The sequence below is a fragment of the Cyrtonyx montezumae genome, unplaced genomic scaffold (assembly GCF_038088225.1).
Source record: "Cyrtonyx montezumae isolate F1298 unplaced genomic scaffold, pur_monq_1.0 scaffold_20, whole genome shotgun sequence".
Lineage (NCBI taxonomy): Eukaryota > Metazoa > Chordata > Aves > Galliformes > Odontophoridae > Cyrtonyx > Cyrtonyx montezumae.
In genome coordinates this window covers 4,084,640-4,112,473 of record NW_027071937.1, presented here as the reverse complement: position 1 = coordinate 4,112,473, position 27,834 = coordinate 4,084,640, and the positions used below count along the sequence as shown (strand labels likewise).

At 46.1% G+C, this 27,834-nt stretch overlaps 1 protein-coding gene across 16 annotated transcripts in view; it reads left to right on the top strand.

Moving 5' to 3' along the window:
• Window positions 1-2,477: 2,477 nt before the first annotated feature.
• Window positions 2,478-27,834, top strand: part of PRRC2B (proline rich coiled-coil 2B) — a 43,533-nt gene continuing 18,176 nt past the window's right edge. For 7 of the 16 annotated variants that reach the window (XM_065737423.1, XM_065737422.1, XM_065737421.1 and 4 more), the window contains exons 1-13: window positions 14,305-15,164; window positions 16,005-16,182; window positions 16,389-16,491; window positions 17,502-17,574; window positions 19,552-19,695; window positions 20,384-20,625; window positions 21,036-21,157; window positions 21,583-21,725; window positions 22,303-22,393; window positions 22,794-22,986; window positions 23,319-23,634; window positions 24,246-24,421; window positions 26,783-26,984. In XM_065737423.1, coding sequence (XP_065593495.1) covers window positions 15,050-15,164; window positions 16,005-16,182; window positions 16,389-16,491; window positions 17,502-17,574; window positions 19,552-19,695; window positions 20,384-20,625; window positions 21,036-21,157; window positions 21,583-21,725; window positions 22,303-22,393; window positions 22,794-22,986; window positions 23,319-23,634; window positions 24,246-24,421; window positions 26,783-26,984 — 2,098 coding nt within the window. In that variant the 5' untranslated portion in view covers window positions 14,305-15,049. Of the gene's footprint in view, window positions 2,698-14,263; window positions 14,282-14,302; window positions 15,165-16,004; window positions 16,183-16,388; window positions 16,492-17,501; window positions 17,575-19,551; window positions 19,696-20,383; window positions 20,626-21,035; window positions 21,158-21,582; window positions 21,726-22,302; window positions 22,394-22,793; window positions 22,987-23,318; window positions 23,635-24,245; window positions 24,422-26,782; window positions 26,985-27,834 lie in introns of those variants that run through there. The other 9 variants (XR_010622282.1, XR_010622281.1, XM_065737413.1 and 6 more) reach the window with 8 other exon arrangements.

The window sequence follows — 27,834 nt, the reverse complement described above, 5'->3', positions numbered from 1 at the left end:
GTAAAGCAGCCTGAATGATGCAAGCCATGGCTGAGGATTTATAGATGCAGAGCAAATGTTTGAGGAAGAAGCAGAATATAATAGTAATTCAATTAATCTTAGGAAGCCTTAGAGCACAAGACATTTCTGTAGATACAAATCCTATACCAAGGTTGTAAGCCCTCTGCAGTAGTTATTTTCTATTTGACAGAATTCTTAATTAGTGGAAGAACAAAGCACTGGCTTCACTTGTAATTAATACTGGGAAGAGGAAGCAGGAGGTTGAGTTTGACACTCATGTCCAGGGGAAATTTGCTCAGCTTTCTTGGAAGAGGTCAAAAATCAGTGTGGGCAGCAGAGTGGATCCTGCATAGAGCTGTGCACTGAGCTTCAAGCAGGCAAACCAGCTTGTGCTGGAGCCATGCTTTTCTGCGATGGCTTTTCACTATTCAGACTGTACTCATCTCTGAACATAGAAGCCCAGTCCCAGTGCAGTCCTGAGCCACGAGACCGGACAAAGCTCCATGGAGTTGGTTCAGCAGGATGCTGTGCACAGGTGGAAAAGCCATCAGTTTGCAGGAGCTGCAGTGTACGTACATGATAATGAATGTAGAATTGTCTTTCATTTGTTTACTGCATCCTTTTGATCTCCACAACAGGTTGCATTAGCGTTTTCTTTAATTGGCACATCAGTTCCCTTGGCCTTGGATTGTTGCCTTGGAGATACACCAGAGACCTTGGGAGAACTGCTTATTAAAGCAGCAGGTGTGCATAGTGCTGACCTGGACAAGTCTGTGAGTCACCTGCCCATGGTTTGGGTTGTAGGTGGATACATGAGTCACTGAAAGCGAGGGGATCCCAGTGTCCAGATCCTGAAGGGCAATGCAAACAACGCTGTGGGGTGTTTGCTGTTATGGTGCATCAATACTGTATGGTGGGAGGTCAGCAATGCCAGGAAGGAGGGTGTGCTCCTCTGTCTGTAGGGAGAGAAGCAGGAGTTGATGAGCCCAGAGAGAAAACAATGTGATGGGGAAGGTGAGAAGAGATGCCAAAGGGGCAGGAGCAGTGTGATATTTTGACATAGAGACATAGAGAGGATCCAACAGCCAGGCAATGGATTTTGTGCATCTCTGGGTAGCTCAATGCCTGGCAACTTCAGTAGCTGTGTAGATGAACCAGAGGAACAACACATACAGACCAGAAAATGGTTCCTGCGTTTCTTCTCTCTGTATTGCCCTCAGTGTGTTTGAGATCAGACATCTGCCACGAGCAGCATGCTGGATCACAATTTTTGCGGGCTTGTTTGTCACCATAATGACATCACTAAGATGGTTCAAACTGAGCAGAATTTTGAAACTTCAGTGCCACCTTTGAGGCAAAGCAGGGGAATGTATAGCTATCTATGCAGAGATCCTGAAAATATTACATAAGCCCAGATTTTAGGGATTTATAGTGAGTTTTCTCCAGCCAAAAATACCCTAAAAGGGTTTGCTTGTCATTTCTGAAAATGGATAGATATTTCCTATAAATCCATGCCTGGTGCATCACAAGTTGCAACAGGGAGAAATTGATATAACCAGGGAAGGTTCAGGTTGGATGTTAGGGAAAAATTCTTCTCAGAAAGAGCAGTCAGGCTTTGGCACAACAGCACAGGGAGGTGGTGGAAGTCATCATCCCTAGAGGTGTTCAGGAGCTGTGGAGATGTGGCACTGAGGGATGTGGTCACTGGGAAAAGTGGGGATGAGCTGGGGTTGGACTTGAGGACCTTAGAGATAATTTCCAACCTCAGTGATTCTATGAGTCTGAGAGTGCAGTGTCTGAGAGGACAGGGATGGAGAAATAAAGGGGGGAAAATGGTCCATCCTTGCATACAGGATGACAGCCCCCAAGCTTTAAAATGCCCAGGATGGAGAACTGCATTTTGCAGCAACTTTGCATTTTCAATAAAAAGCTCTTGCCAGGGATGCTGCTTACACTGCGTTGTCCTCAAGTTCTGCTCAAGGCTGAGGAGGGACTCTTGGCCTCACGAGGCTGCTTGTATTTTATGGCTGGATAGAGTTTTGTTCCAGGGCAGGAGTGCCTGTCTTGCTCTGCTGAGTTCATTTCCATCACCACTGGGAGAAGAAATCAGTACTTCTGGAGCGAAGTCTTCCCAAGGGGCACTTCCTCCATGAAGGAGGAGCACTAGGACAACTTCCCCAATGTCTTTCATGGCTTGCAGGGAGAGATGAGGTGTCCCCTCAGCCACTCCCACAGCGCTGTGCTCAGACCCGCACACCTCTAGACACACTGCGGGGCCTCAGTGTCTGCACTGCAGTGAGGGGCCCGGAGCCGGGGGAGGAGGAGGAGGAGGAGGCGGCCGCCGTGCTGCAGCTCGGCCCCCTTCTCGCCTCCTCCTCCTCAGCCGCCGCCATCTTGGGCCGGCCCTCAGCCGCCGCTCCGGCGGAGCTCTGCAGGCGGCGCTGTGAGGAACGCGGCGGCGGCGGCGCCGTTCCCCTCCCGCGCGGGATTGACAGGCCGGGCCGGGGGAGGAGGGGGAGGAGGAGGGAGCGGCAGCGAGAGGCCGCATCGCCCCGCATCCCGCCGCGCAATCCGCCGCCATCCGCCGCGCCCCGCGCCCATCGCCGCTCGGCACCCGGCTCCTCAGGCGCTCCCGGCTCCCAGCCACCCCCGCAGGTGGGTATCGGGGGCCGGCGGCGGTCGCGGATATTCGGGGCGGTGAGTGGGACCGGGGGGGGAGGAGAGGAGGAGAAGGAGGAGGAGGAGGAGGGAGGGGAGGGTGAGGGAAGGTGGGACGAGGCAGCCCTAAAATGGAGCCGGGGCCCGGCGGCTGCGCGCCCCGCGGCCTTTCCGCCCAGCCTGGGGCCTGCTCCTCTCCATGGGGCCGCCCCATTGTCCCCGAGCCGCCCCCGATGTGAGGCCCGGGGGTGCGGGGCTGCCTAGGCCGCGGGGCTGGGGGCGGCCTTGAGGGTCGGGGTTTGTTTGTTTGTTTGTTTCACCGCCGTCTCGAGTGTGACACAAAGATATTTTTGTCGTGCTGCTGTGCTCGTCTCGGCAAAACAAGGAGGGGGAGGCTGGGGGTGGGGGGGGCATCCAGAAGGCTCTCGGTTGTTTTGTTGTGGTGCTGGAGCCTGCTAAGGGGTTAGTGAGAGCTGAAATGCCGCCTGGTGGGAGGGGGTTTCACCGAAAGAGGAGGGGAGAGGGTGTGCTTAGTGCTCGGGGAGCGGGTTTGTGAAGGTGCTGTGGCTGGGGGAAGGAGTTCTTCGTCGCTGGCTTCTTGGGAGTGTGGCTGCTGCAAGCTGTGGGGTGGCCCTGAGGTGGGCCCTGGGCACGTACAGAGGGTTGGTTTGTTCAGCAGCGGTGGCCACAAGCAGAGTTTTCTCATTTTGCATGAATACCAACAGCCCTTTCGTCCGTGGAATCAAGCCTGACCAGGTTTGGGTGAGCGGGGAGTTGTGGGTTTCCTTAGGAAAGTTGCTTTGATTTGCTCTGAGGGCTTTTTGTTGTTTTTGTCTTCTGAACATCAGAAGGGCTGGATGGTCTCCTCGGGCTGGGCTTATCAAACGTTTGTGTCTTTGTCACTGGTGTTTGGGGTGATAATGTGATAAAGAAGTGCTCAGGACCTCAGAAATACTGTTGTTAGGAATAGGTGGTAAGTGCAAGCAGGTTGCAGTGTTTGCATCATCAGCTGAAGTCAGCCCAGTGGGAGGGCATCACACCCGTTTCAGTACTGAATCAAGGTTCATAGGGAACGCTTTGGCTTGTCTTAGCCCTTGCCTCATTGAAATACCTGTCTGTGTTTTTCACCTTAATTGAAATACTGTAAGTGTGCCTCAGTTTGTTCAGGAGCTCACCGAGGGTCCTTCAGGTCCCTGTGGGTCCGTGGGTGATACTGCTTCTTTTAGGGCTGTGGTCGAGGAGGTTCTTCCTAGCTAGCAGAATCTATTTTGGGGGCACGATAAACAAGACCTCCCCCATATGACCTCCTGGAAGTGATGTAGTGCTTTCTTTTTATAGTTAAAAAGTTCAGATTAAAAACGATACCGACAAAATCACAAATGCTGCTTGAGATTGCTGTTCTTAATTACACGATTCCTCAAATCAATTATGTTCCTTGGTCCAAATGCATCTGCTGATAGCTGTTATGTTGGTTTTGTGCTTGATTGGATACACACATGGAATATAACTTCATTCTTTCTTATTCATAGTCACTTTCACTGGTGTGCTTTTCTGCACGTCTTGAGTAGACAGCATGTCACATGTCATAGGATGTTTCCAGTCTTCACTGATAAGAAAATCCGTCTGCAGGACTGGGATGTCTTTCTTCTTTAAAATAAGAGAGTAGTAAGCATAGGCTTTTGTGCAGACTTCCAGAGCTGGTGTTGTATGGTGCTCGTCACGTTCTTCACATGGAGTTTTTATTTATATTTAGTTTATAAGAACTATTTTTTTCCAGGGAAGGAGCCCACTTTTTTTTTTCTTAAATTCAGGGATGTTTTTCTTTGGTCATACAGTATATGTTTTGATGAACTATTGTTTTTTTTTCTATTTTTGTATGTGTGTGAGAGCTAAAAAATGAAGCATGGCCAACCTTGCTGAAGTGGGAACAAGTAAGTAGCCCACGTGAATGCTGGAAAGTAGAGGCAGGAGTTAAAAATGTCTTAGTTTTAATAAATGTGAGTAATGTTTCTAAAGATTCTTAATAAAAGGATTTAACTTCTACAGTGACATTTTAATAAGGCCTTTTATTAAAGCTCTCTGTATTACCTAACTTCAAAGGCTCGTTTACTTGAATGGCCTCCTCTTTAAAAGAAGGGCTGGTGTTGGTCTGTGTTTTTCTTGAGCCTGACACAGCGTGCCCTGGTACCTGAGCAGTGGTATAAGGAAGTCCTTGATCCAGAGTGCAGACAACTGTTGCTCTTTGCACAGCCCCCAGCTCTGTGTGGTGTCCTGCGAGCTCTCCAGTACGGGGTGCTCCTGGTGAAAATCACGACTGTGGTTTTGGTATGTCTTCTAATGCCTCAGTCTGCCTGAACTGCACAGAGCATGTTAGATTATCCATTACAGGATCCCTACCTGCTTGAGATTCAGAAGCGTGAGTTGCTCAAGGCCTTCATTATGCTCACCTGAATAATTGAAAGTATTTGAAGGCAAGCTGGGTTGACTTTTAAGTGCTGCAGCCCTGAAAATAATAGTGTGGATTTGTATTTTATGGTGTTACTCTGTACAAAGAGATCTGGCTCTGGTGGGGTTTCCACTTGTAGTTGCATGTTTTCTTACAGGAATAGGAGCAATATGAACAGGGAAAGCTTGCTGAACACGGGACAGCATTTAGGGAGAGGGTTTATTGCAAGGACTGCAATTCTGTGGTCGTCCCTTTTCTTTAAAAGGTTCCTCCTGTGTTCTGCAGACTGACAACGATTGTGATGTCTCAGTAGCACTCTTGCTCTTCTTGCTATTCATACCTCGTAAGTGGGTTTTGTTTTTCATGTGGCACTGACTCATTCTCCTAATAGGTCGATAATTTCACAGCTCCTTATCACTAGTTTGTCACTTGGAACAGAAGTGCAGTCAGGTATCATCAGGCAAAGCAAACAGGTAAAAGCTGGGGGACATGCAGTTCTTTGCTTCAGCAGAACAGCTCTTTCTAACTGTTGAAATTAAGTGGCTTTTTTAATGAAGGTCATGATAGTGTATGCCTGGAGAGCACCTTGTGTAGGACGGTTTGTAGAAAGGTGCTGAAACTGTCCGGTTTGGTTAAAGAAATGTCCTTTCCTATAGGAGGAAAATGGGCCTGAAGCAGAAGATCTTGTTATCATATCAAGCCTCGCTGAAATTGCACGGCTTTAGATAGTAACTTGTGCTAGCAAGGCATTCAGGATGTTCTGTGCGTGTACATGCTTCCTCTGCAAAGATAACCGAGAAGCAAACAAACCCACTGGGTGCTTCGTGTTTTCCTCTGGAAGTGTTGGAGCAGTAACTGGGGTGGGCTGGAGGCTGGTGTGGTAGCACTGCATTGCTCCTTGTTCAACTGTGGCATTGGTTTGTATTGGAGCTGCTTGGATTGCTGTGCTGTGGGGGTCTGTGAGGACAGGAGGAGCTTTGGAGTGTTAAGAAATGTTTGTGGCCTTCTGAAGGGGGTCACTGTATGTGTTCGGTGCCTGGTGCTGAACACCTAGGCTTGCAGGAAAGCACTAGTGAGCTGGAAGGGATGAGAGAGCTCAAGGTTGTATCTTTCAGAATTACGGAACATAGACCTTCCAAGATCATCAAGTCCAGCCCTTTTAAGGGACTGTAGATGTTAATTTTTGGAGGACTGCTGAAAGCAGCCTTGCTTTGGTTGCAAGGGAAGAAGTAACGGCAGGATTTGGCGCAGGCAGAAGTGGAAGAGGAGGGCTGGTGGGCCAGAATTGAAGTATGGAGGCTTAAAAATGAGGCATGAGGGCAAGCAGCTGAGGGCTTGCTTAATGGCACGGTAGGATATGACCAAGAGGACTTCTTTATTACAATGCAGTGTACAGGGGGCTTGGGGTAGCTGCTGGGACAGTCCTCAGTAGTCTTGGAATTTCAGGTGAGTGGCACAAAGAGGAGCAGTCTGCAGTATTTGCAGAGATGGCATCCTTTTGGAAGGGATTTGGCGGAGGAGTCCTTTCTGAGTTGTTTTGAAGTTTTGGGCACTACATTTGCTGTCAATGATGCTGCAGAGAGCAAACAGGTTTGAAGAGCTCGTGTTGGGACTTCACCTCCCACAGGCACTTTTTGTGTGGGAACACAGTGATGTTTTTTTGGAAGCATTCTGCAGTGGGGTAGGTTCTTCAGCTGCTCCTACCTGTATGTGGGCTGGGAGCCCTGTACAAAAGCCTCGAGTGCTCTTGTTCAGAGTTTGGAGTGGGCTGCAATGCCGGCAGGGGAGTAGGGGCATGCTCAAGAAATGTTTCTTAATGGGTTTAAATAGTACAAAGTATGGTTTTATCTTTTTCTTAAATAACCCAAGAATCGAGCTCCCACCTAGCAACGGAAACTTTATGGCAAATCATTTAGGAGTGGTTCCATGAGATTCAAGCCTTACTACAGCAGCAGTGTTCTACATCTGAGCAAAATGCTGCCTTTAGTGACGGCCGTGATCCTGCTGTAGTAAAAGTGGTGTATGGAGCATTCTTTGAGCACACCAGCCTGCTCCTGCAGAGTTCCCCTAGCCCAGGGCTTCGTGCTGCTCCTGGCTGTGCACACGAGGAGGGCAGAGTGATTGAGAGAGTGGTCTCCAGCCCCACGAAGTCAGAGCTGGAGGTTCTGTTTCTTGCTCTGTCACTCAGCGGAGCTGCATAGTTCTGTGGTGTCATTTTGCTATCTGGAAAACAGGAGGGATGACGTTTACACACCTTGCCAGTTATGCACTCAAAATATCTATGTTAATTAAAGCATCTGTGAAATGCTATCGCTTCCTGTCCAGCTCAGCGTAGTCCAGATGTTCTGTGCATGGTCTGAGTTGTATTGTTTTCTACAAGAGCATTACAACCTCTCCCTGCTTCAGAGTAGTGAGCCATACTGCACTTCAGAGTACTGAGCTGAGCTGCACGTAACGTTGCAGTTTTTTCCCTACTTTGTACCGGTGTCCTTTTCCCAGCAGATTCTTCTTAGCATTCTCAGCATTCATTTGTAGTGCAAATGGCTCCTGGTGAATTGGAGTCCTGTAAGAAGGGTTACTGTGAAATGCTGCATTGCCCTGGTATTGTTAAAACCAGAGAACCTCAAGGAATACTTTCTTGGAAGCTTCAGTATCTGCAGTGTAAGTGAACTGCAGGCTTGTCTGAACTGCTTGTAATCTTATTAATGGTTTGAACCTGCTGTGGCAGTCTTGATGGCTTTGGGAAGTGGGTGAAATCTGATAGAGAAAGATCTATTCAGCCTTTGCCAGGGCAGCTTTGTGCCCTGCAGTGTGGCGTTGGTGCTGGGCTGGCTGCAGAGCTGCCTGCCAGAGGAGCTCTCAGCTCCAGGGCAAGGAATGGGTCTGGACAGACTGGCTCAGCTGGGGCTTGTGGGAGCCTCTATTGCACACTGAGGGATTGGCGTTTACTGCAGTTTGATAGCGTTGTGTTTTGTCTTTAGACTTTGTTAAAATCACCTTCTGTGCTAAACCTGAGTGGGAGCTGAGGCTGTGAAATTAGCAGCTGGTCTGAAAGCGTGGTGAGGTGTTCCCAAAGCCTAGATCGTGTGGAGCAAGGCATGCTGGCACAAGGTGAGCTCTCACCTCTCCACTGCAGCGTGATCTGCCTTCCTGAGGTAGAGAAAACAGAGCAAACAGAGCTGCTTACTCAACAACTGATGGCTTTTACATGGAAGGAGCTTTCTTTGTTTCTGAAAAAACGTTGTAACCCTGAAGCCTGCCAGCTCTGCCCTGGTTTCACCTTCTGGATCTGTGACATCTCTAATCTCTTGATTGCTGTAAAACCTGCGTTCACATGGAGGTGAAGCAAGTTCCTGAGCATGGGACTAGATGAAGGATTTGTAAAATGCTCTCTGCAACTTCCCTGGAAGAATGTGTTGTTGCTCTTTAGAAGGCATCTGTTCCCTGGCAGCAGCCTGGATTGCAGTCCCTTGGCTTCATTTTGTCCTGGTTGTGTCAGGCTCTTTCAAGGTGAGCTGAGGGGGCAGGCAGCCTGTTTCAACTCTTCCTGTATCTCATCTTGGATATATGTAATTACTGAAAGACTGTGTGGCAGGAATTTCAGGACTCTGTGTGCAAAATAAGAGAGAATTTTAGAGCCTTAAAATACAGTGGTTTGATTTAGTTGTTAGCAGTGGAAGTGTGTTTGCCAGCTTGGAGGCAGATGAAGTGACTAGAGCTGTCAGTCAGAAGAACTTAAAGCAGTGACCTTGGAACTTGTGTGGGTGACTTCTCTACCCCCGTGGGCTTCTCCAAAGTATTGGGCAGAATTGGGTCCACTTTTGGTACCTGTGTGGTCTCTTCCACTGAAGGAAACACCATTCTAGGCCTTCCAGATGCTGCTGCAGTATATCCCTTTCTGTTTTGACTTTTTTTGACACTTAACTCCTTCATGATTTTACACAAGAACTGCTTTCTTTAAGGATCTTAACAGCTCAGGTTTGTGTGGCTCTTAACTGCAGAGCAGGGTCAAGGATTTGCAGGGAGGCAGAGACAGACACCTGAGCTCTGGGACTGCCTGCAGTGTTACTTGAACAACTGCTATTTCTCTGCCTTGGTTACCTGTAAAGTAGAACTGATAGTGTTTGCTTTGGATCCCCCTCAGGAGATCTGGACTATCTACTCACAGGCTGTTGTTCAGATACCTTAAATGCTCAGCTTACCTTTCAGTTCAGCTGAATCCTGCCAGGAGGCCTCTGAACAGGTTTTACCAACAGAGCATTATGGTGGGGATTTCTCTGTATTAACACTGCTGGTTTCTGATCAGCCCTCCTTGCTTTAGTGTTGTGGGAACAGGATGTTGTACCTGTGTATTCTCCTTAGATGTTGAACTCTCAGAGGAACCAGAGCAGGCTGAAGTGAAAGGCAGAGCCTCTTTAGATGTTGAGGTGGTTGTGCTTCAGTCTGGGGCTGAAGTTTATGTTGGGGCCAATCTTCTCTAACACCTTTATGGCCTGGATGAGAGAGCAAAGAGTGTGATGCTGCTAGTAGTCAGTGCTTCCAGGTCGCTCCACTTGATAACTTGCTGCTTTCCTGCAGTAATCAATTTCTCGTTCTGAAAGGTAGGAAAGCCCTCCAGTGCTGCTTCTTGAGTTAAAGATACAGTTACTCCTTTGTGACAAACTGGCACTTAGAGGTTGGTTTCTTCATTGTTGCATGATGGGGCAGCTGGGCAGGAAAACTTCTGCTTTGGTGCTACTTGGAAAGTAGGAGTTTCTGAGCATAGCAGCTTGTAAGCGCTTTCTGTGGGCTGTGGACCAGCTTTCTGCATGGATTTTTTTTGTCTTCCCTGCTGTAGTCTTGCATTCTCAGGATGAATTATTTCTTATCTTGTCTGTTTGCTCAGTTACTGGAGTTCAGGGGCCCTCTTCAGGGTGGGGCATTGTCTGTCCTGAGCTAGGTAATGTTCTTTGTAAATACGGTTGAGCTCTTCTCCAGGCTCCAGTCTGCGTTATGTTTCTCACTGAGCTACAAGTCCATGCTTCCTGGCTGTCGTCTGCTCTATGCCTGCTCAGCATTGGGAAAGCCATTTAGCAGAGAAATGAGGCATCTGTAGCTCACAGGCCAAACCCTGGGGCTGCCCAGTGGTTCAGCAGCAGGAGCTGTGATTCCTGACCTTTTGGTATGTTTATAAGTGGGGCAGCAGGTGAACCTGATGAAGGCAGCTGAAGAAAATTAGGCCAGGTCATTTTATAGAGCATGCCCTCTCTGCTCCCCTGTCAGGCTTTTTCTCTGCATGCAGAGTATCATACCCTGGGGTAAATCCTGTGCTGTCCAGAAGATTTCCTCTCTTCTCTGTGGTCCTGCTGTGTCTCAAAGGCAGGCTTGGCTTCAAGGTATGATGGGCAAGCTGGCCAGCAGGCAGGTCTGCTGGCAGACAGCCTCTGACAGGATTACTCAGCTAGCAGCATAACCTCTGCAATAAATCATAGAAGATGGAATCCTGGGCTCTCATTTTACAGGGAGAGAAGATTTGCAGGAGACAGTGCAGAGAGCAGCTGGAATTGTTTAGAATTAAACGGACTGCAAGGAGGGTCCCCCGGTGAATCATGAGCCCTGCTAAGGGATTTCCATCTCTGCACTGCAGAATGCTGACTTGTTTCTCTCATCTGTCAGGATTTATTTTTTTCATTTTTTTGAACAGATCTTAGCAGCTTCTTCTGGGGACATACTGTCAGAGACAGGCTTCTTGTGGCCTGGGCTTTGGATACAGCCTGTCTTCTGCACAGCTCCTCTGCATGGGTCCTGTTGACTTCATATTTGGATGCTGATATTCTCCCAATGGTCCCCTCTTCACTAAGCACTCGCTCCTGGAGATTGCTTGCTCATCTAGCACCTTTCTCCTCAGGGTGGTCATCCCTGTGTGGCCCAGAGAGGACTTCTACAGGACAGAAATTCAGCTGGCACCAAGCCCTGGGAGCAGCTGGTTGTGCTGTTTGGCCAAAGCTCTTCTAATGGCAGCCAGTGGTGTCTTTCATTGCTGAGGCAGGTGGAGACTATTTCATGGATAGGTGGCTCTTGGTGGGACGTGTTCCAAAAGCAGTGGTATCTCCCTGTTGACAGATAAACGTTTAGCTCTGATGGTTACTAGTAAAAAAAAAAAAAAGACTGCGTATTTAAGGAAAAGTGAACACTACTGATGTGTAAAACTATACCATGTTTTTTTAGAAGGCTTCATGTTACTGGTAACACTAGAAACCACAGTAGACTTCAGTTTAGCATCAACTCTAACCAGTTTCTCATTTCTGGAAGTACAATTCAGCTTTTCAATCTGTGAATTTCTTAGCAATTCATATAAAATTTATGGTTGAGTCTTCCTGATCTGAAGAAAAGCCTTTTCAGTGTTAATCTCCATCCTGTTGCTTTGTTTTGTGTTTGTGACTGCTGCCATTTAAAGAGCAGGGAGTGCAAGTCTGCAGTGGTCCAAGTCTGCTCAAGTGATTGGGCTTGGTGGTGTGCAAGGAGCTGTAGTGGTTCCTTCTAGTGTGTGTGTGCTACCTTTGATCAGTCTGTTTGCCCTTTTCAATTAAGGCTGACTGGCTTCCAGGTATCTGAGCTCCACTGAAGTCTTGTGAATAAAACTCTAGCAGCCCTGCCTCCTTCCTGCAGGAATTTACAGAGAGCTGTGTTTTCAGCTCAGAGGTTTGCAGTTGATAACCAGTGCCGATAGCTCCAGCTTTTCATAGGGCTCTTTTTGCAGGGCAGCCTCCGTGTGCTTGGTGGATTCCTCCTGCAGCTCCAGGACTTACATGCTGTCTGGATAAAAATGTATCCCTTTAAAATGGAGCTAGGCAATGTTGGTACCCAAAGGTCAGACCCAGGGTAGCACGATGAGGACGTGAAGACACGGAGGTAGAGGAGCTGTATGTCCAGAAAGTAATTTTGGTGTGTTGTTTGTACCCTGGGGCCCCTGATGTGACCAGATTCCTCTGAGATGCTCAGTATTTCACACTACGGTGCTGTCCCTGGATATTGTTAGTCTGGAGAATGGAAAGAGCTAAGCTGAGTGCTAATGCTGATAGCAGATCTTCCCCCAGAGACACCTTGCAGAAATGTTGGTTGTAATTTAAAAAAAATTTTTTTTAGTTCTCCATAATGTAGAATAATGCCTCCTAACGATCAGTCATGGAGACCCTGAGTGCTGGTCAGAGGCTGTCAATTTTCACATGTCAGCATCAACCTTCTGGTTCTGACTCCCCTAATAATCATGCAAGCTGGCAGTTTAGTTCTCAATTAACTTGATTTTTTCTCAGAAAATGCTTTGCTCTGCAAGACTGGAAGGGTTTGACAATCTCTGCCTGGGCTCCCTGTCAGGCTGTGTGATGGGAAAGTAGGGCAGTGTCATGATGGCCTTTGGAGGCTCTGTGTGTGACACGGTGCCCGGTGACCCAGGGACAGCTCTGCCCTGCAGCTGGGGAGAGGAGCAGCAAGGTCCTGCTGGTGGGGTGGCTGCCATGGGGCCCTGCACTGCTGGAACCTCTTTGCATGCAGAAATCCTTCACCTCCCTGTGGACTTGTGTTCCCCTTTGCAGTGCATGCTGCTGTCTAACACACACACACAGCTGCATTTCACATTTTCAGCTTCAAAGCATTGAAGGAGTTCAAAGTGCTTGTGAATTTTACTTATCCAGGCAACGGTTCTGGCTGTCCCAGAAGGTTTGACAAGGGGTTCATTCCCAGCATGACCCCAGCTCCTCTGCTCTGAAGTGGTTGTTTATTCCTCCTGCATCCTTCTAATGATATCAGATGTAATCAGGAGACAGCTGAGACCCAGTTACATAACTGGTTGTCAGGGTTTCTCTTTGGCAACATAACCCGTGTTGCTGTTTGCACACTGACTTTCAGGAACTTTGGGCTTTTCTGTTAACTAGCTAATTCCTGAACCTGATGTAATGGTTTTTTTTTGTTTTTTTTTTTTTTCAATGCGTAATAATTTGATCTGGTTTGAGGTTTTCTAAACCTCAAAATGGATTTTATTGCTTGGGACAGGTGAGGCTGATGTGGGATTGGTGGGGTCCAGTCCAGCTCTCTCCTTAGGACTCAGTGCATATCTGAGAGTGAGGTGTCTGTGGGATGGTGCATGGTTCCCTCTGCAATTCACACTACCCACAGCCCTGTGCTCACTCAAACAGGGCATTGTTCAGTGCATCTGCTTTCCTGCCAAGTGCTCTCCCTTCAAAATATGGTGGAAATGAGGAATTGAGGTTTTTTGTTGGCGTGTGGTGATCGTCCAAGCAAAGGTGGAACCAGAAATGGAGCCTAAGATCCATTTGCTACTTGTAGGAGAAGGTGCCTTGTGGATGCTGGCCAGCACTGATGCCCGTGCAGGCTTTATGCTGCAGCCCAAAGTGGCAGTGTGGCTGTGAGGGGCTTCTGGAGGAGCCTGGATGCTTCTCCTCTGTATCTCTTCGCTTGCTCCCTAGCACACCAGATAGCTTTGCTCTTGGTTTTAATCCCTGCACTGCAGGGCATTCACTGCAAGGTGCCAGGTTTATTGGTTTGAAACTTGCTCCCTGGCAGCAATCTTTAGGTAGGCTCTTCTTGATTCTCTGCAGGTTTGCAGTATGTTCTCAAACTGACTCTCCTGCATGGTTGTGGAAGGTGCTTATTTTGTTTATAATATCATGGACTAATCCTCTTACCCAGAAATGGTGTTTGATAAGGCATCACTGGGAGAAGTTGTAGCCTGTGGTCAGTGACTGTCTCTTTCAGAATGCTGAGTGATTTCTGGCTGTGTTGGGAGCATGCTTTCAGCTGGATGAGTTTCAGAAAGGGTGAAGGGTGGGTAGGACTGATATATGATAACGGTGTTTTGCTACTCCGAAACACAGTTGCAACTGTAAGATATGACCTGAGATGGTATAATAAAACTGCCAGCAGTTTGAGGCTTAAAATGGAGATTTTACAAGAAGAAATCTGGAAATGTGAATGACATTTGAAAAGGTTAGATTAAATTTCTAGGTTTGTGGAAAAGTGAGAATGGAATTTTAAAAAATAAAAGAAATAAACATCCATTGAAAGGAGGCAGGGCTTCTTTTTGAGATAAATGTTTGTCTGTGGGATTTGTATTCCCTGTTTCAGCTTTGTCGTAGACTCAGGAACCCAAAAAAGAAAGCAGAGAGACTGCTTGAGTGATGGGTATGAATCACAGTACATTGTGCAGGCAGAAATCAGAGTGAAAAATTAGCAAGCCATACCTGTCGTGGAAAGTGCATTTATAGCTAAAAGTGGTGCTTGAAGGTGCCAGCAACAGAGAAAATACGGCATACTTTTTATAAAATGTTTTCAGGGTTTGGAGTTGAACTTATTCCATTACAGCTGTTCTTTGGACAACTCAGATCTCTTTTATAGCAGCAAATAGGGAAAAGGAATTTGAAGAAATAATTTTGTTACCTTCAGTAAGTGTAGTCTTGAATGTAACAGACCTAGCTACCAGGACTCTGGTGGGAAACCCAATGATAAATTCAAGTGCTGGAAAAGGTACCGTACTTTCCTTCTTAACAAGGAGTTGTGTGTAGCTGCTTGTTGTTAAGATTTATTCTTCTATGCAAGGACTAAGTTGACCATGTTCTTCTGTATTCTCATACTTAAAGAAGTTCATTTTAAGTGCTGAAGTTGGCAGAAGAAAAAAAAGATGCCATGAGAAGTGTGTTCCTGCAGTTATTTTAATGTTGTTTATGAATCATAAATCCCACAAGTTTTTTGCTGCTGGGAGGGCGGGGTGGAGATGGTAGTGAGTTCTAGTGTCAGCTCTGAATTGGTCTGCAGTTTTAACAGTTGTGCATGTTCTGCTTTTTGCTTAACTGTAGCGGGGCAGTCTGATGGCACTTTCCTGGTTCTCTTTTGTTAAAAGGCAGATTGGGAGCGGCGCAGAGAAATTTCCTTACTAGATGACATTTCATCGCAATGTCCGATCGTTTGGGGCAAATAACCAAGGGAAAGGATGGGAAAAGCAAGTACTCGACTCTCAGCCTGTTTGATAAGTATAAAGGAAAGTCAATAGAAGCTATCAGAACTACAGGTAAGGAATACCTTCAGAAATCTTCTGGTTAGGTTGGATAGGATATCTGATGGGTGGCAGTGGGGTTACTGAACTGCTGGTATCTAGACTTGAAGGGAAATGATTGGTTTTGCTGCTGAGCAGCTGGGAGACTGTGTACCCTTTCATTTAGCCCATGTACTTGCTATGAAGTGGTCAGGTTGCAGACCTGACTGAAAGGTTTGCTGGAGTCTGTGGTTGTTGTAGAATAGGGCAGTTAAGCTGACTAACTTTAGTACTTACCTTGAGGTGGTCAGAACTTGTGCATAGATGAGAGCCAAGGACTGAAGATCCCTGAGGAAGAGCCTGTATTGGTTTTGCAGTGGAGGCATGATCAAAAGGGGTAAAGTGGAAAACAAAGCAGGAGCTGCTTATCTGCAAGGCTCTGGATTTGATGCTTGAGTAGAAAAATGAAGTATCAGCTTAGTAAATGTGATTTTATGAGTAGAGTTGAAGAATCTAGACCTCAGGATTCCTGGGGTAGGTGTCCAGTCCATCCCAAGAGATGGTCTTGGGTGACTATTTCCCCAACCTGTGAAAGGGAGATCCTGCCTCTGTTGAGAAATGGAAGAGGGGTATTTATCTGCACCATTAGGTAAAAGATTGGGCATTTTCTCTTAGGGTGATTACTTGTCTCCTTCCCCTCCATGCAGGATGCTGCCTGTTAGCAGTCTTTGTTGGTGTTCCTGAAGGAAATGATCTTATTTAGTTGACTCTTGGTTTTATGAATAGCAGCAATGATTCTGCTTACTGGGACACAGTTGAGGTTACTGGGCTAGGAGGATATAGCCACCACCTGAGTTTGTGTTCCCTTCTCACTAGTTATTCCTAGACATGGCTTACAGAGTCTTGGAAAAGTTGCTGCTGCTCGGCGCATGCCACCTCCTGCAAACTTGCCTAGCTTGAAGTCTGAGAACAAAGGAAACGACCCCAACATCATTATAGTACCCAAAGACGGTACAGGATGGGCAAACAAGCAGGATCAATCAGACCAAAAGAGGTAGGTAGAACTGCTTTTTGTTATGTTTCCTCAGCCAAGAGGCAGTAGCAATTCTGCGCTGCTGTGTTGAACCTTGGAAAGATCAATTCTCTGCTTTTCAAGCCAGTGCAGAACCAAGAGTAGCATGATGTTTAGCAGCTGTTAAATTGCAGGTTGTTGGCTTGGCTTCCTTTCTGTTCGATCTCACCTCTGCTGTTTCTTTCCAGTTCCAGTGCGACGGCTGCACAGCTGCAGGAGTCGCTGCTGCAGCAGGGTTTGCAGAAGTCTGTCTCCAATTTACAGAAGCCGACACAGTCAATCGCTCAGGAGGTAGGCACGGGCAGTCTCTGTCACCATTTTCCCTGCACCCAGTCAGCTTGAGGGTTTCCTTTTATTGTCTTTGTTGCCCTGTGCAAGTAAGAATTGGCAGACTGTAACTTTGATTACAGAACAGCTACTGCATAATCAATTCTTCTCCATTTGACTCTTGACTCCAAGTTGCTGTGCCTCAGGAATGCTGAGCTGCAGTTACAGTATAATTTTGTGCACATTACCTCTGTACCATTCAAGTGTGTGGGGAAAGTCTAGCTTCAGCCTAGAAAGAATGGCTGGAATGCGGGATGGCTGGTTAGCACTTGTAAACTATTTTACTTTGGGTCTAATTCAAGTGTCGCTTGGTGACAACAGATCCAGCTCTTGCTCCCAGCCTGATGAGACTTGATAAGAAGAGATCTGGTCATGTGGGAGAAGTAGCCAGTGTCAGGACCTGAAAAAACTACTGGCAAGTAAGAAAGCTTCCTCAGAGAGTGCAAGGACCTGTTCCCCTGTGCTGTGGATTTCATACTTTGAGTTTTAGCCCTGAGACTCAGGAAAATTAGGACAGGTTATGATTTGAAGTGGAAAAGAGTGGTTAATGCATGAGAAATAGGGTAGCCTTCATGCTGAGGTGTAGCATGGAACAAACCTGGAAGATTAAGACATCCAGGTTGGGAAAATGCAACAGAATGAAGAGAAAGCTGTATTAGAGATAGGAAAGGAAGAAAAATGGTTTGAGGAAATAGTTGGTGGAGGTGAGAAGGGTAGAGTTAAAAAGCAGGGTCAAAGGGTGTCTTTCTACTGTATCATCATAGTGCTCCACCACATAGTGGGGAGCAGTTGACTTAAGCCCCAACAAGAAACAGGGGAGACCTGTGGTAGCCAGTGACATCTGGGTGATACAGAGGTCTGAACTGTAGCTGGTACAACCCAGGAATTGTGGAGTAATTAACTGATCTTTAAGCTTTTTTTTTTTTTTTTTTTTTTTTACTTTTGGTTTTGTTTGGACTTTATTATATTTTCAGAGTACAAATTCAGTGCCAGGTGGACCAAAGTCATGGGCACAGCTGAATGGAAAGCCAGCAGGACTAGAAGGTGGTGAGTATGGTCCACAGAAAGGATGGATACATGCTTATCTCAGGCATGATTTGGGGTGGACTCCATTTCTTTCTGCCCTCCCTGTCTAGACTGGTGCACAATGGAACACGGCTGTGTTGGTTACAGTACAGTGAGGCCCCATGAGTCCTGTTTTGAGTCTGAGTAATCTATTGGCTGGAATGGTACAACCACATCGGTTCAAATCTGTCAAATGCAAGACACAGCTTGAGCAGATCCTGTCCTATTGTTGCTCTGAAGCAGAGTGCCAGTGCCATCTTCCTCAGCCCAGAGCAGTGTTTAAAAAGAAGTGGGAGTGGAGGAGGTTTGAGAAAACAGCATGTCGGAGACATGGTAGCATGGGGAAATTGGCTTAGTAAGGTGGTCTGAAATGAGCCTGTAATGGTTATGTTCAGGGAGGCTGTATGCATTGTCCTTGGGTGAAGGGTCAGTGGTGGAATTGGCATTGAACCTGCTGCAGGATGCACTTGCTTACATCTTGGCTGATGCCTGATGTCTCCTTTGGTAACTGCAGCTTACCACTTCTGCTCGACTAAGGATCCTGGAACAATGCTAATATAAATTGGAAGTTAGTTGAATTCAGATGCATTCATTTCCACATACGAGGTAATTTCCAGTCCTGCCATTAAAACTGGTGAGAATACCAGTGCAGTTCCACTTTAATATGGATAGACCTGGAAGCCACGAGGCGTATTTACAAAGTGTTTTTGTCTTAAGAATTGAGACAGCCATAGATAGCAGAGAGGGAAAGAAAGACAACAAAACCATGAAAGAAACAAACCAGTACTAAAAAGACACCAAACTTCTCAGTGTATGCCTAGGATTGTAGTGGGAATTGTTATTGCTTGCCCGTTGACGCTTGTACTGTTCAGCCCTGCCCGCAGGGAAAACTGTAACACTGCCTAGGGATTGGGATGGTGGAGTTTGTCCTGAAAGACAGTTAAATGCTGTTAATGTTCTCATTGTTATTCTAGTTCAGTAGAATGCAGTAGAAGAGATGAACTCTTAACACATGTCAGCTGATGTTATATGCAGCAGTTGGCAGTTTCTTCTCCAGAAATCTTCAGGGGGAAGATCTTGTGCAGTGTCCAGAAAGAAGGACTGGCTCAAGTTATCTGCATTATCTTTGCCCTAAAGAGTCAAGATTAGACTCTTTTGTTAGGTCTTCACTAGTCGTTGCTGGTACTTCTAACGTGATAATTCTGAAAGGAGGGTTAGCCAAGTAACACAAAGGAACAGTTCTGGAAAAAGAATAGTGCAGAAATGGGGATGAATTCTTGTTAGTTCATGTTAATGATTTTAGGAGAATTGCTGTGTTTTGTTTTCCATTCACTGCCAGATCTTCTTAAGAGAGAGAGTGCTTTCATTCTAGGGTAGCTGGTGACTCAGCAAAGCAATCTTCCAGTGACAGGAGATGAACCTGGCCTGCTCTGGCCAGTGATCTGCATCTTAAAAATGCTGCAGTGAGGAGGAGATCTCGGGAGCAGCATATAGCACTTGGTCCTTATCTGTGGTCTTTCACCAGCTATATTGCCAGAAATCTTAACAGTAGCATTCCCCAGTGGAGTGAGGTTTGAGTAGAAGTCTGAATAGAAATGTCAAGTGCTTGATAAGAGAATATCATTTATAAGCCATCTTGCAGAATTAGTATCCCTGCCTCTGAATTTTGTGCTGCACAGAAATAATGGAAAGTGGAGAAAGTTTACTCTGACTTTGTTGAACGTGAAAGTTCAAGTGAAAACTTCAAGAGTGTTGAACTGTTTTGCGAGGACATCTGTTTCAGAGTTGGTGCCAATTTCTGAAAGCTTTTAGGATGTTATCTGGGGTGCAGGTATGATAGTAATTTGAGTTTAAATTTGCTGGATGCTCCAGTTCTTGGGAAATGCATTTCCAGGGTGATCTCATTAGGGAGTTGAAAGTGAAAAGATCTTCTGAGTCCCATACTTATTTGTCTGACAGGTTCAAGGGCCTCAAGCCGACTGTTATCCTTCTCTCCCGAGGAATTTCCGACGCTGAAAGCAGCTGGCGAGCAGGACAAGGTTGGCAAAGAAAAGGGCGCCTTAGATCTGTCGTATGGGCCAGGACCAAGCCTCCGCCCCCAGAGTAAGAGGATGTGTTTTTCTGCCTTACCCCAACTCAGAACTTCAACCCCATATGTTTGTTTTGGGCAGCAGGTGCCATTTCACAGTACTGTCAAATACTCCATCCCTTCTTCTGTCTTGTTACGGGCTCACGTCATTTCGCTTAATGAAGGCTGTGGATTTGTATGTAAGGTTCATCATGTTCAGTGCTTGAGTTGTATCTTCCAGTCTGCTGATACAGACTGTAATATACTGTAGTTTTTCAATAAAACTGCTGCATACAGGAATAGAGAAGGGTTTACTTTGTTCTGTGACTTTCAGTATAGTGATGCTGCAAGCCAGACATCTTCCCTCGGGGTATGGGGGAGTTACAGGTGAGGTGAGACCATGGTTTACTCTTGTCTTTGAATGTTTCTGTTTGATTTAATTGCCTTTAATTTTGCAGAATGAGGACTGTGGAGTTGGGTGGAGGAGTTCTGGTTGAAATTGAGCCTTATTGACAAATAAGGACACCAGTTGTGCAGTAATTGCCTAGTAGCAGCTGATGCTTCTGGTCTCTTGGGAAAAATGTGTCTGGAAAGTTTACTTGGTCGCTGATGTTTTTCTCCATTCTCAGTGTAATTAAGGCTTGACCAGAGTATTTTAGTGCTGCGTTTCTGGTGAAGTGATTGCATTCACAAATGTTAACATAATTGTTACTTCCTTTCCAGATGTCACAAGTTGGAGGGAGGGCGGTGGGAGGAACATAACCTCTGCCACATCTCTGACCGCCTCCCCTGCTGAGCTGGGCAGCAAGACCTCTAGCACTGGAGACGGAGCCCCCTCCTCAGGGAGTGCCAGCGACCCTAAGGAGCCGTCTCTCCGCCCAGCTCAGCCTGTCCGCAAAGGGGCTTCGCAGTTCATGGGGAATGTCTACCAGCCACCTACATACCATGACATGCTACCTGCTTTTGTAAGTTGCACTTCTCATGAAGCCCCCTAATATCTTTGCTTCTCATAATATGCGTGCTTGTTGATTAAGTCAGCTAAGATTGCATTTTTCTAGACTCTCAGCTGGCTCCTGGAGCTTGCTCAGGGATCCTTCCTCTATTTTTAGTTTTCCCTATTATATGTTTACCCTTTCAAGTTAGAATAGCATAGCACTTATGTGCTCCAGGGAGAAATGAAACAGCCACAGCCTTGCTCAGCTGAAGGAAAAGTTCCTGCTTTTCCAGAGCTAGAGAGGTAATGTATTTGTTAGACAGCCAGACGTTAAACGTTTGTTTTTATTTTGCATAGCTGCAGTGCCTGTGTGTAACCTAATCTGAGTAAGCCTCCTTGTGGCAGTGAAAGTACAGGCTCTTCTGCTTTGTCTTGTTCCAGATGTGTCCACAACAGCCATCTGAGACCCCTGCACCATTGGACCGAGGGTCCTTCCCTCTTCCTCAGCTTCGGCTTGAGCCCCGTGTCCCTTTCAGACAATATCAGATGAATGACCAGGATGGGTAAGGTTGCCATGGCAGTCCCACTTGAAAGGCTGATTTGGTGTGTGACACAAACCTTACACCGTACAAGGATTTGAGTTAAAGATCAGTTGTGTGGGTGAAGTTGTAGGTAACCACAGAGAATGCCTGAATTGTACTCAAGGGATCAGTGCTTTGCTCTGACTACAGCAGCATCTGAAATGTTGCAGGACACTGAGCACTGTGTGTCTGAGGAACAAATAGATGTGTAAAGTAGGTGTGTGTGATTGTGGACTGGCAGGTTTGCAGCCCTAGGAAGTGAGTACCAGGTATATAGAGAAGTTTTGCTGAACAGGGAGAGATATTTGGATTCATTCTATATCATCAGTAGAAAATGCCTGATTCACTGTTAGAAGTCAACTACGTGTTCCTTTATTTCTAACCAGTATTTTTGCTTCTCCCTGTAGAAAAGAGAACAGGCTTGGCCTGTCTCGCCCAGCACGTCCACTTCGGCAGCTGGTAGAGAGAGCACCTCGGCCTACCATCATCAATGCAGAGAACCTGAAGGGGCTGGATGAACTAGATAATGATGCGGATGATGGATGGGCAGGTAAAGTACCTGTGTCCTTCAGCTTCAAGCAATGACTTATCAGGTAGAGCAAAGTAATTACTCCTCGCTGTGGTGTGGAGTTGCCAGAAAGTTCTGGTGGCTCTATTTCTCTACTGTAAAATGAATGAGAGGAAAGGCTGGTCAGTGCAGTTGTGAAGGTGCTCTTGGTGTACATGATGACCCAATGGATCCTTCTGATCCTTCTATCACAGTTCTCTAGGAACTGGATCTGAAGACTCCTAAAAGCTGAAAACACCAAGCAGCAGAGTACAAGAGAGATGAAGAGTTAGTCCCTCCTTTTCAGTTAAGGCAATATGCAGTTACTCAGTCTAGTTTGATGGCTGGCTCCTTACTTGCAGCCTTTTTTCCTGAGCTGTTCACTGCTTCTCTTTTGGGACCAGCCTGCTGTTCAGCTGTATGAGTTTTTGCTAATCACATCATTTCCAGAATCTGTGCTGGACATTCAGTTTTCAAAATAGCATCTAATTCAGTGACAGAGAAGGCATGAACTTTTTGAGGATGTGGAGGAATGGTTTATTTCCTCTGATATGTCTTTTTTCCAATTCTGCCTTCTCAGGCATTCATGATGAAGTGGATTACTCTGAGAAACTGAAGTTCAGTGAAGATGAGGAAGAAGAAGAACCTCTTAAAGATGGACGGCAGAAGTGGTAAGAACAGGCTGCATTCACTTCCATGTTTCTCACTAAATACAAGCATCACTTAATAGTTGTTCTAAATGTTGAGGCTGATTATTATTTTTTTCCCCTGTCTTGTACTGGGATTTTGTTGATTCCACCTGCCAGCCTTTGAGTGGGCTTCGGGTGTGCATGGGTCGTGGAGCTAAGTGCCAAGTGTCATGCCTTTGTCAAGCTGCACAGCAGTGAAGTAACTCCTTAAGCACCTTATAAATAAATATTAAAAAAGCCCATTGCTTGGTCTGGTGGTTGTTTAGTTTAGATAGTTTGTTCCTGATAAGGTCAGTTGCCTTTGATGCGTAAGTCTGAAAGTTTTTTTTGAGGCAAGTTGCAAGTGTAATAGCAAATCTCTTGTTTTTTTTTTTAATGACAGGAACAGCTGGGATCCCAGAAGGCAGCGGCAGTTGTCTATGAGCTCTGCAGACAGTGCAGATGTCAAACACACCTTGGAGGAAGGAAAAAACTGGGGCGACTCAGTTGGTTTGTCTCGGTCAGTCCGGAAAGTGCAAGATTCACAGCAGCCTCCAAGGAAGATAAACGGCTGGAACTCCACATCTGAATACCAGGTAGGTTGAGCTCATGTGGGTGGGCACATTCTGCTGAACTAGTGGATGCGACACATCAAAAGGCCTCCTAGACACTATTCTGAGCATGACATGTTGATGAATTTCTCGTTTCTTTGCCTATGTGTACTGCACTGCCATTAGAAAGAGAAAATTGAAGCTGGTCCCAAGCAGTGCGGTTGTCAGACAGAAAATGGATACTTGAAATAGATAGCAGTAACTCCTCACCAAAAGGGGATTTGTCTGCGTGAGGATAGAGGCAAGAAGGGATTTTTCTCATGATGGGATGCAGAGCTTAAGTCGTGCTTACTGATATATATTTTTTTCTTTGCTAGAAGCCCTCACTGGGAAGTGCTCTCAGACAGCAGTCCCTCGAGGATAAAGAAGAAAAGGTGCCACTGAGACAGAAGTTTGTGCACTCGGAGATCTCTGAGGCTGTTGAACGGGCCAGGAAACGACGGGAGGAGGAGGAGCGGCGAGCCAGGGAGGAGCGGCTGGCAGCATGTGCTGCCAAGCTGAAGCAACTTGATCAGAAATGCAAACTGGCTCAGAAGAGTGGGGAGACCCAGAAACAGACAGAGAACGAAGACCTGCGACCCCCAAGCACAGAGAAAAATGCCGTGCAAGAGAATGGTCACGTTTTCCGTAGAGGTACAGAAGCATTGCTTGCTTTTTCGCCGTTGTGCTGGTCTTTCACCTGGATTGTGGGGGAGTTCCTGGGAAGGAGCATTTGTGGATAGTGTTCAAGAGATGAATTGCCACACATATTCTATGGAGAGTTTTGGATTGATGGTTGAGGGTTCATTTGAGGGGAGGCGGGGGATAAAGAAGCAACCTAACTGTTAAAACAAGCACAAACTTCTTTGGTTATTTTAACCATGCTCAATTAGCTGTGCTAGCAGAGACCTTGTTGAAATGGGCTTCCTGGACTTCTCGTGGTTGGATAATGCTGTTTTGTGATGAGGCTACTGGTCACAAAAACATTTTATTGGGAAGTGCTAACACATCTAAGGAGTAACAGAGCAAATAGACTTTGTCCCACAGTTCTGAAGCAAAGGCTGATAGCAGAGGGGGATGAAAAATCTATTACTTAATCAAGAACTGTCAGAGAAATCACAGAGATGGTGAGGTGCTACGTGTGACTGTAATCCAAGTTCAGCCACATCAGGATGTGTCTGCTCTTGTGTATATTTTGCTCTGGTGATGTACACACAAGCTGTGCTGTGGGCAGTACTCATCAAGGCTTATTTTCTTCTCCCCAGCAACCCCTGAGTTTCACACGCAGGATGTCTCTGGCTATCTTGAAGAGGAGACTCCTGCCCCAGCAGCACCCCAAAGCAGCAGTGAGGAGGAGCTCAGAGAAGCTCCATCCCCAGCACAAGAATTCAACAAATACCAGAAGTCTCTTCCCCCACGATTCCAGAGGCAACAACAGCAGGTAATAGGTGTGATACTCCTTCCCTACTTCTTTGGACCCCTGTGTAACAGTTGTCTGCCTGATTCTCATTGCCATCAGTGTCAGGTAACCAACTCATCCTTGGGCTGGGAGGTGACAGCTGCTTGTTCTCCTCCAGCCTTTTTCACTGTTCTTGATTACAAATGCCTACTGTGTAACATGCATGAAAGGGCTCTCTGTGTTGATTACATGATTTTTTTTCCCTCCTGTGCTGGAGCTGTTGTACTAACAGCTTTCTGTGTCTGGGGAGAGGCGTGGGTAGGCCAGGTTTATCACTTGCCTGGGAGAAAAGTAGACACTGCTGTCAGAAATGTCAACTTGTCTGGCACTGTTGTCTTTGCATCTCCTGACAGTGTGACATCTTAGGTCTATATGGTGTGTAGCAGAGCTCTGGTTTGCAAATGTGTGCATGTACTGGAAGCCAGGGACATTCACCTTCCTGTGTCCAAGGTCTAAAAGCAACAGTGGCTGTGTTGATACTTAGAGATCCAGCAAAGTATCTTACTACCTTTGGCTAGTAGTGAACCCGGTGAGCGCCTGTTCTTATTCCCTGGGATCAGCCATTTGCATTTGACTTTCTACGTGCTGAATGCTTACCCTGTTTGCTGTAGGTAGCCATTTGCCTGCCATGGTCAAACTGTGCTTAAGTTGACAGGTGGTTGAACTGTACTTGTGGGGTGAATGTAAGTAGTGTAAAGTGGCACGCTTCTTGTTCCACTTCCTCCTGCCTTTGCAGAGGGAGGTGACTTTTTACATCTGTGTTAACTTTTTTCTTCCCTCTGTGAGGCTCTTGCTGATAACTGTTCTCTTTGCACCACAAGTATGTGTATGATTCTATTTTGTTTCATTGACAGTTCTTTCTGGGCACTGAGAAACCAGTCTGAATTGCTTCATGTGTCTTATCTCTTTCCTGGCTTTACAGTACTTTATTCATCATGTGTGCTGTCCTGCTCTCCTGCTGCAGCAAGCCTCCATCCTTAGGGCGCAGAGGGGAGAACACACAGGCTTATGATAACAGAGTTAATTGTCATTCTTCATAGAACAACCATTTGAAATGTGATACAGACCTTAGTGAAGAGCCTACATTTGGCTTTTGCTTGGAAGCTTAGTAATTACTCTCATGGCTGTTGTTCCCCGTGACATTTTCATGATTCAAAGGTGCAGTGGCAAATGTTGCTGGTGTTACTCTTTAAAAGAGATGCTCTGAATCTAAAATAATTGGATGTCTTTGCTGTTGCACTATTAATAACTCAGGTCATTGTTACTGGAATAATATGACATTTTCTTTGTTTTTTCTCCCACCCTTTGTGTCGTTAGTGTGTGTATGAAGAAGTTTGTATTTTGGGTGGCTTTTATTGCTGCTTTTGCTGTGTTGGTTTCATGAAAAGAAAAGTTAATGCCATCAATACTGTCCTTTATGAAATATTTTCTCCAAGACCTTGGAAGATGAGGTGTCTTTATCTTCGTGTTTATTTTATTTTTCTCTCATCCCATAATGGCTTTCAGTTTCAGACATAAGTTTGCCTCTTGCTCTGCATTAGGGATTGCCTTTTTTTGTAAACAATTGCTGCATTTGACACTGCAAGCTCAGTAATAAAAGTGTGGTGGCAAGCTTGACAGGTAAACAGGTGTATTTCCTGCTAATTAGAGCTGTTTATGTTTTGAAAACTTTCTTCAGTACAGAGAGTTCCCTTCAAAACAGGTTCTTCTTGGACCTTAGGCAATAGTTAAATGTTGAGTTAAATTAAAATCATAACACTCCTCATCTAAAGGAAGGTAAACTGGCCGTGTGGGAAATGAAAAACAACCCAGTGGTGTCAGTCCATCTCCGGAGTATGCACAGGAAATACTATGAAATATTAACAGACCTCCTAATTGAATTTAGAATGTTCTTATCTAATCTGTTTAGCCTACATGAATAGGACTATTATACACACACGCTAAATAACTTATAATAGCATTTCCTTCAAGGAGCAATGTCTTCTGAGGTATTTAGTTCCAGTTAAGGGATGATGTTTGACAGGAAACTCTCCTATATCTCATGGAAATGCTGAGAAAAATATGAATTCATGTCTTGTAGCTTTTTTTGACTATGCAGAGGGCCCATAGTGTGTGGCCCGATCTCTTGGCTGCATTTATTGTGTCCTGGGTAGTTTAAGAAAAACAGCACTTGCTGCATTTTCAGTTTGCAGTGAGTTGCCTGTAACTGCTCTACCTTCCTCTCTGATTTGTTTTTGAGCCTCTTGCACAGCGAGTGCGTTTTCTTTGGTCTGGCCAAGTTGCAGATGTAATTTCTTGCACCATGACAGTTAATGTCAAATGGCCCATCCTTGTTTCCTGCAGGAGCAGCTGTACAAGATGCAGCATTGGCAGCAGCAGCAGGTCTATCCTCCCCCATCCCACTCCCATCGGACGTTCTACCCTCCACACCCCCAGATGCTTGGCTTCGATCCTCGCTGGATGATGATGCCCTCTTACATGGACCCTCGCATGGCTCCAGGTCGCACCCCTGTGGATTTCTACCCTTCGGCCCTTCACCCTTCAGGTGAGATATTTTTGGTGTTCCTCTTTGTCATAGCAGTTGATAGGTCCAATATCTGGAAAACTACTGTAGCTGCTTCTCAGCTTTGGGAGTTGGTTTTCCGGATTTTAGAATACAAAGGTCATGTTACAGTCTTAAAGCTTCTACAAATGCCTAGGTACTCAGTGTCCTCAGGACTGGTATTTCATGTGGTTTCTGGTCATTGAGGAGGTTGAACTGTTGAGATGTGGCTCCTCTATCTTGTGCTTCATCTGTCTCACTTCAGCTCAGTCTTCTTAGCCTGTCTGGCTGGCTTCAATAAACCTCTAGGGATGTGAAAGTGAGCTGCCATGAGGGACTACTGTGGAAACAAAGGAGACTAGGAGAGAGAGCATATTGCCTGTCAATCCTCTGCACTGTACTGGGAGATATTCCTTATAACAGCTGTGGAGCCATGGAAGGTATAAAGGCAGATCTTTGCCTTTAGAGGAGAGGGATCAATTTGGGAATTATTGGCAAATGCAATGGGAAAAAATTTAGTTTCTGGGAAGGTTCTAGAAGCACAGAGCTTACCTTGTTACTGATCTTCAGAGGTGAGAATATAAACAGTAAGGTGTATAATTACTCCCTTGAGTCTATGACTTGTTTTCACACACCTGCTCATTGCCAAGCCCGTTGGGAATGGTCTCTGAACGCTGTGTCACCTGCTATATCGTTCCAGGTGTACTTCCCAGATGTGTATTTCTTAAGTACAGGGTCATCTATGCAGAGAGGTCTAGGGATGCAGAGATAACTGCAGTCACCTGCAGTCTGGGAAGGAAGGGGAATCCAGCTAGTGGTAGATTGTTAATTTTTCCTGAGATTGTAGTTTTAA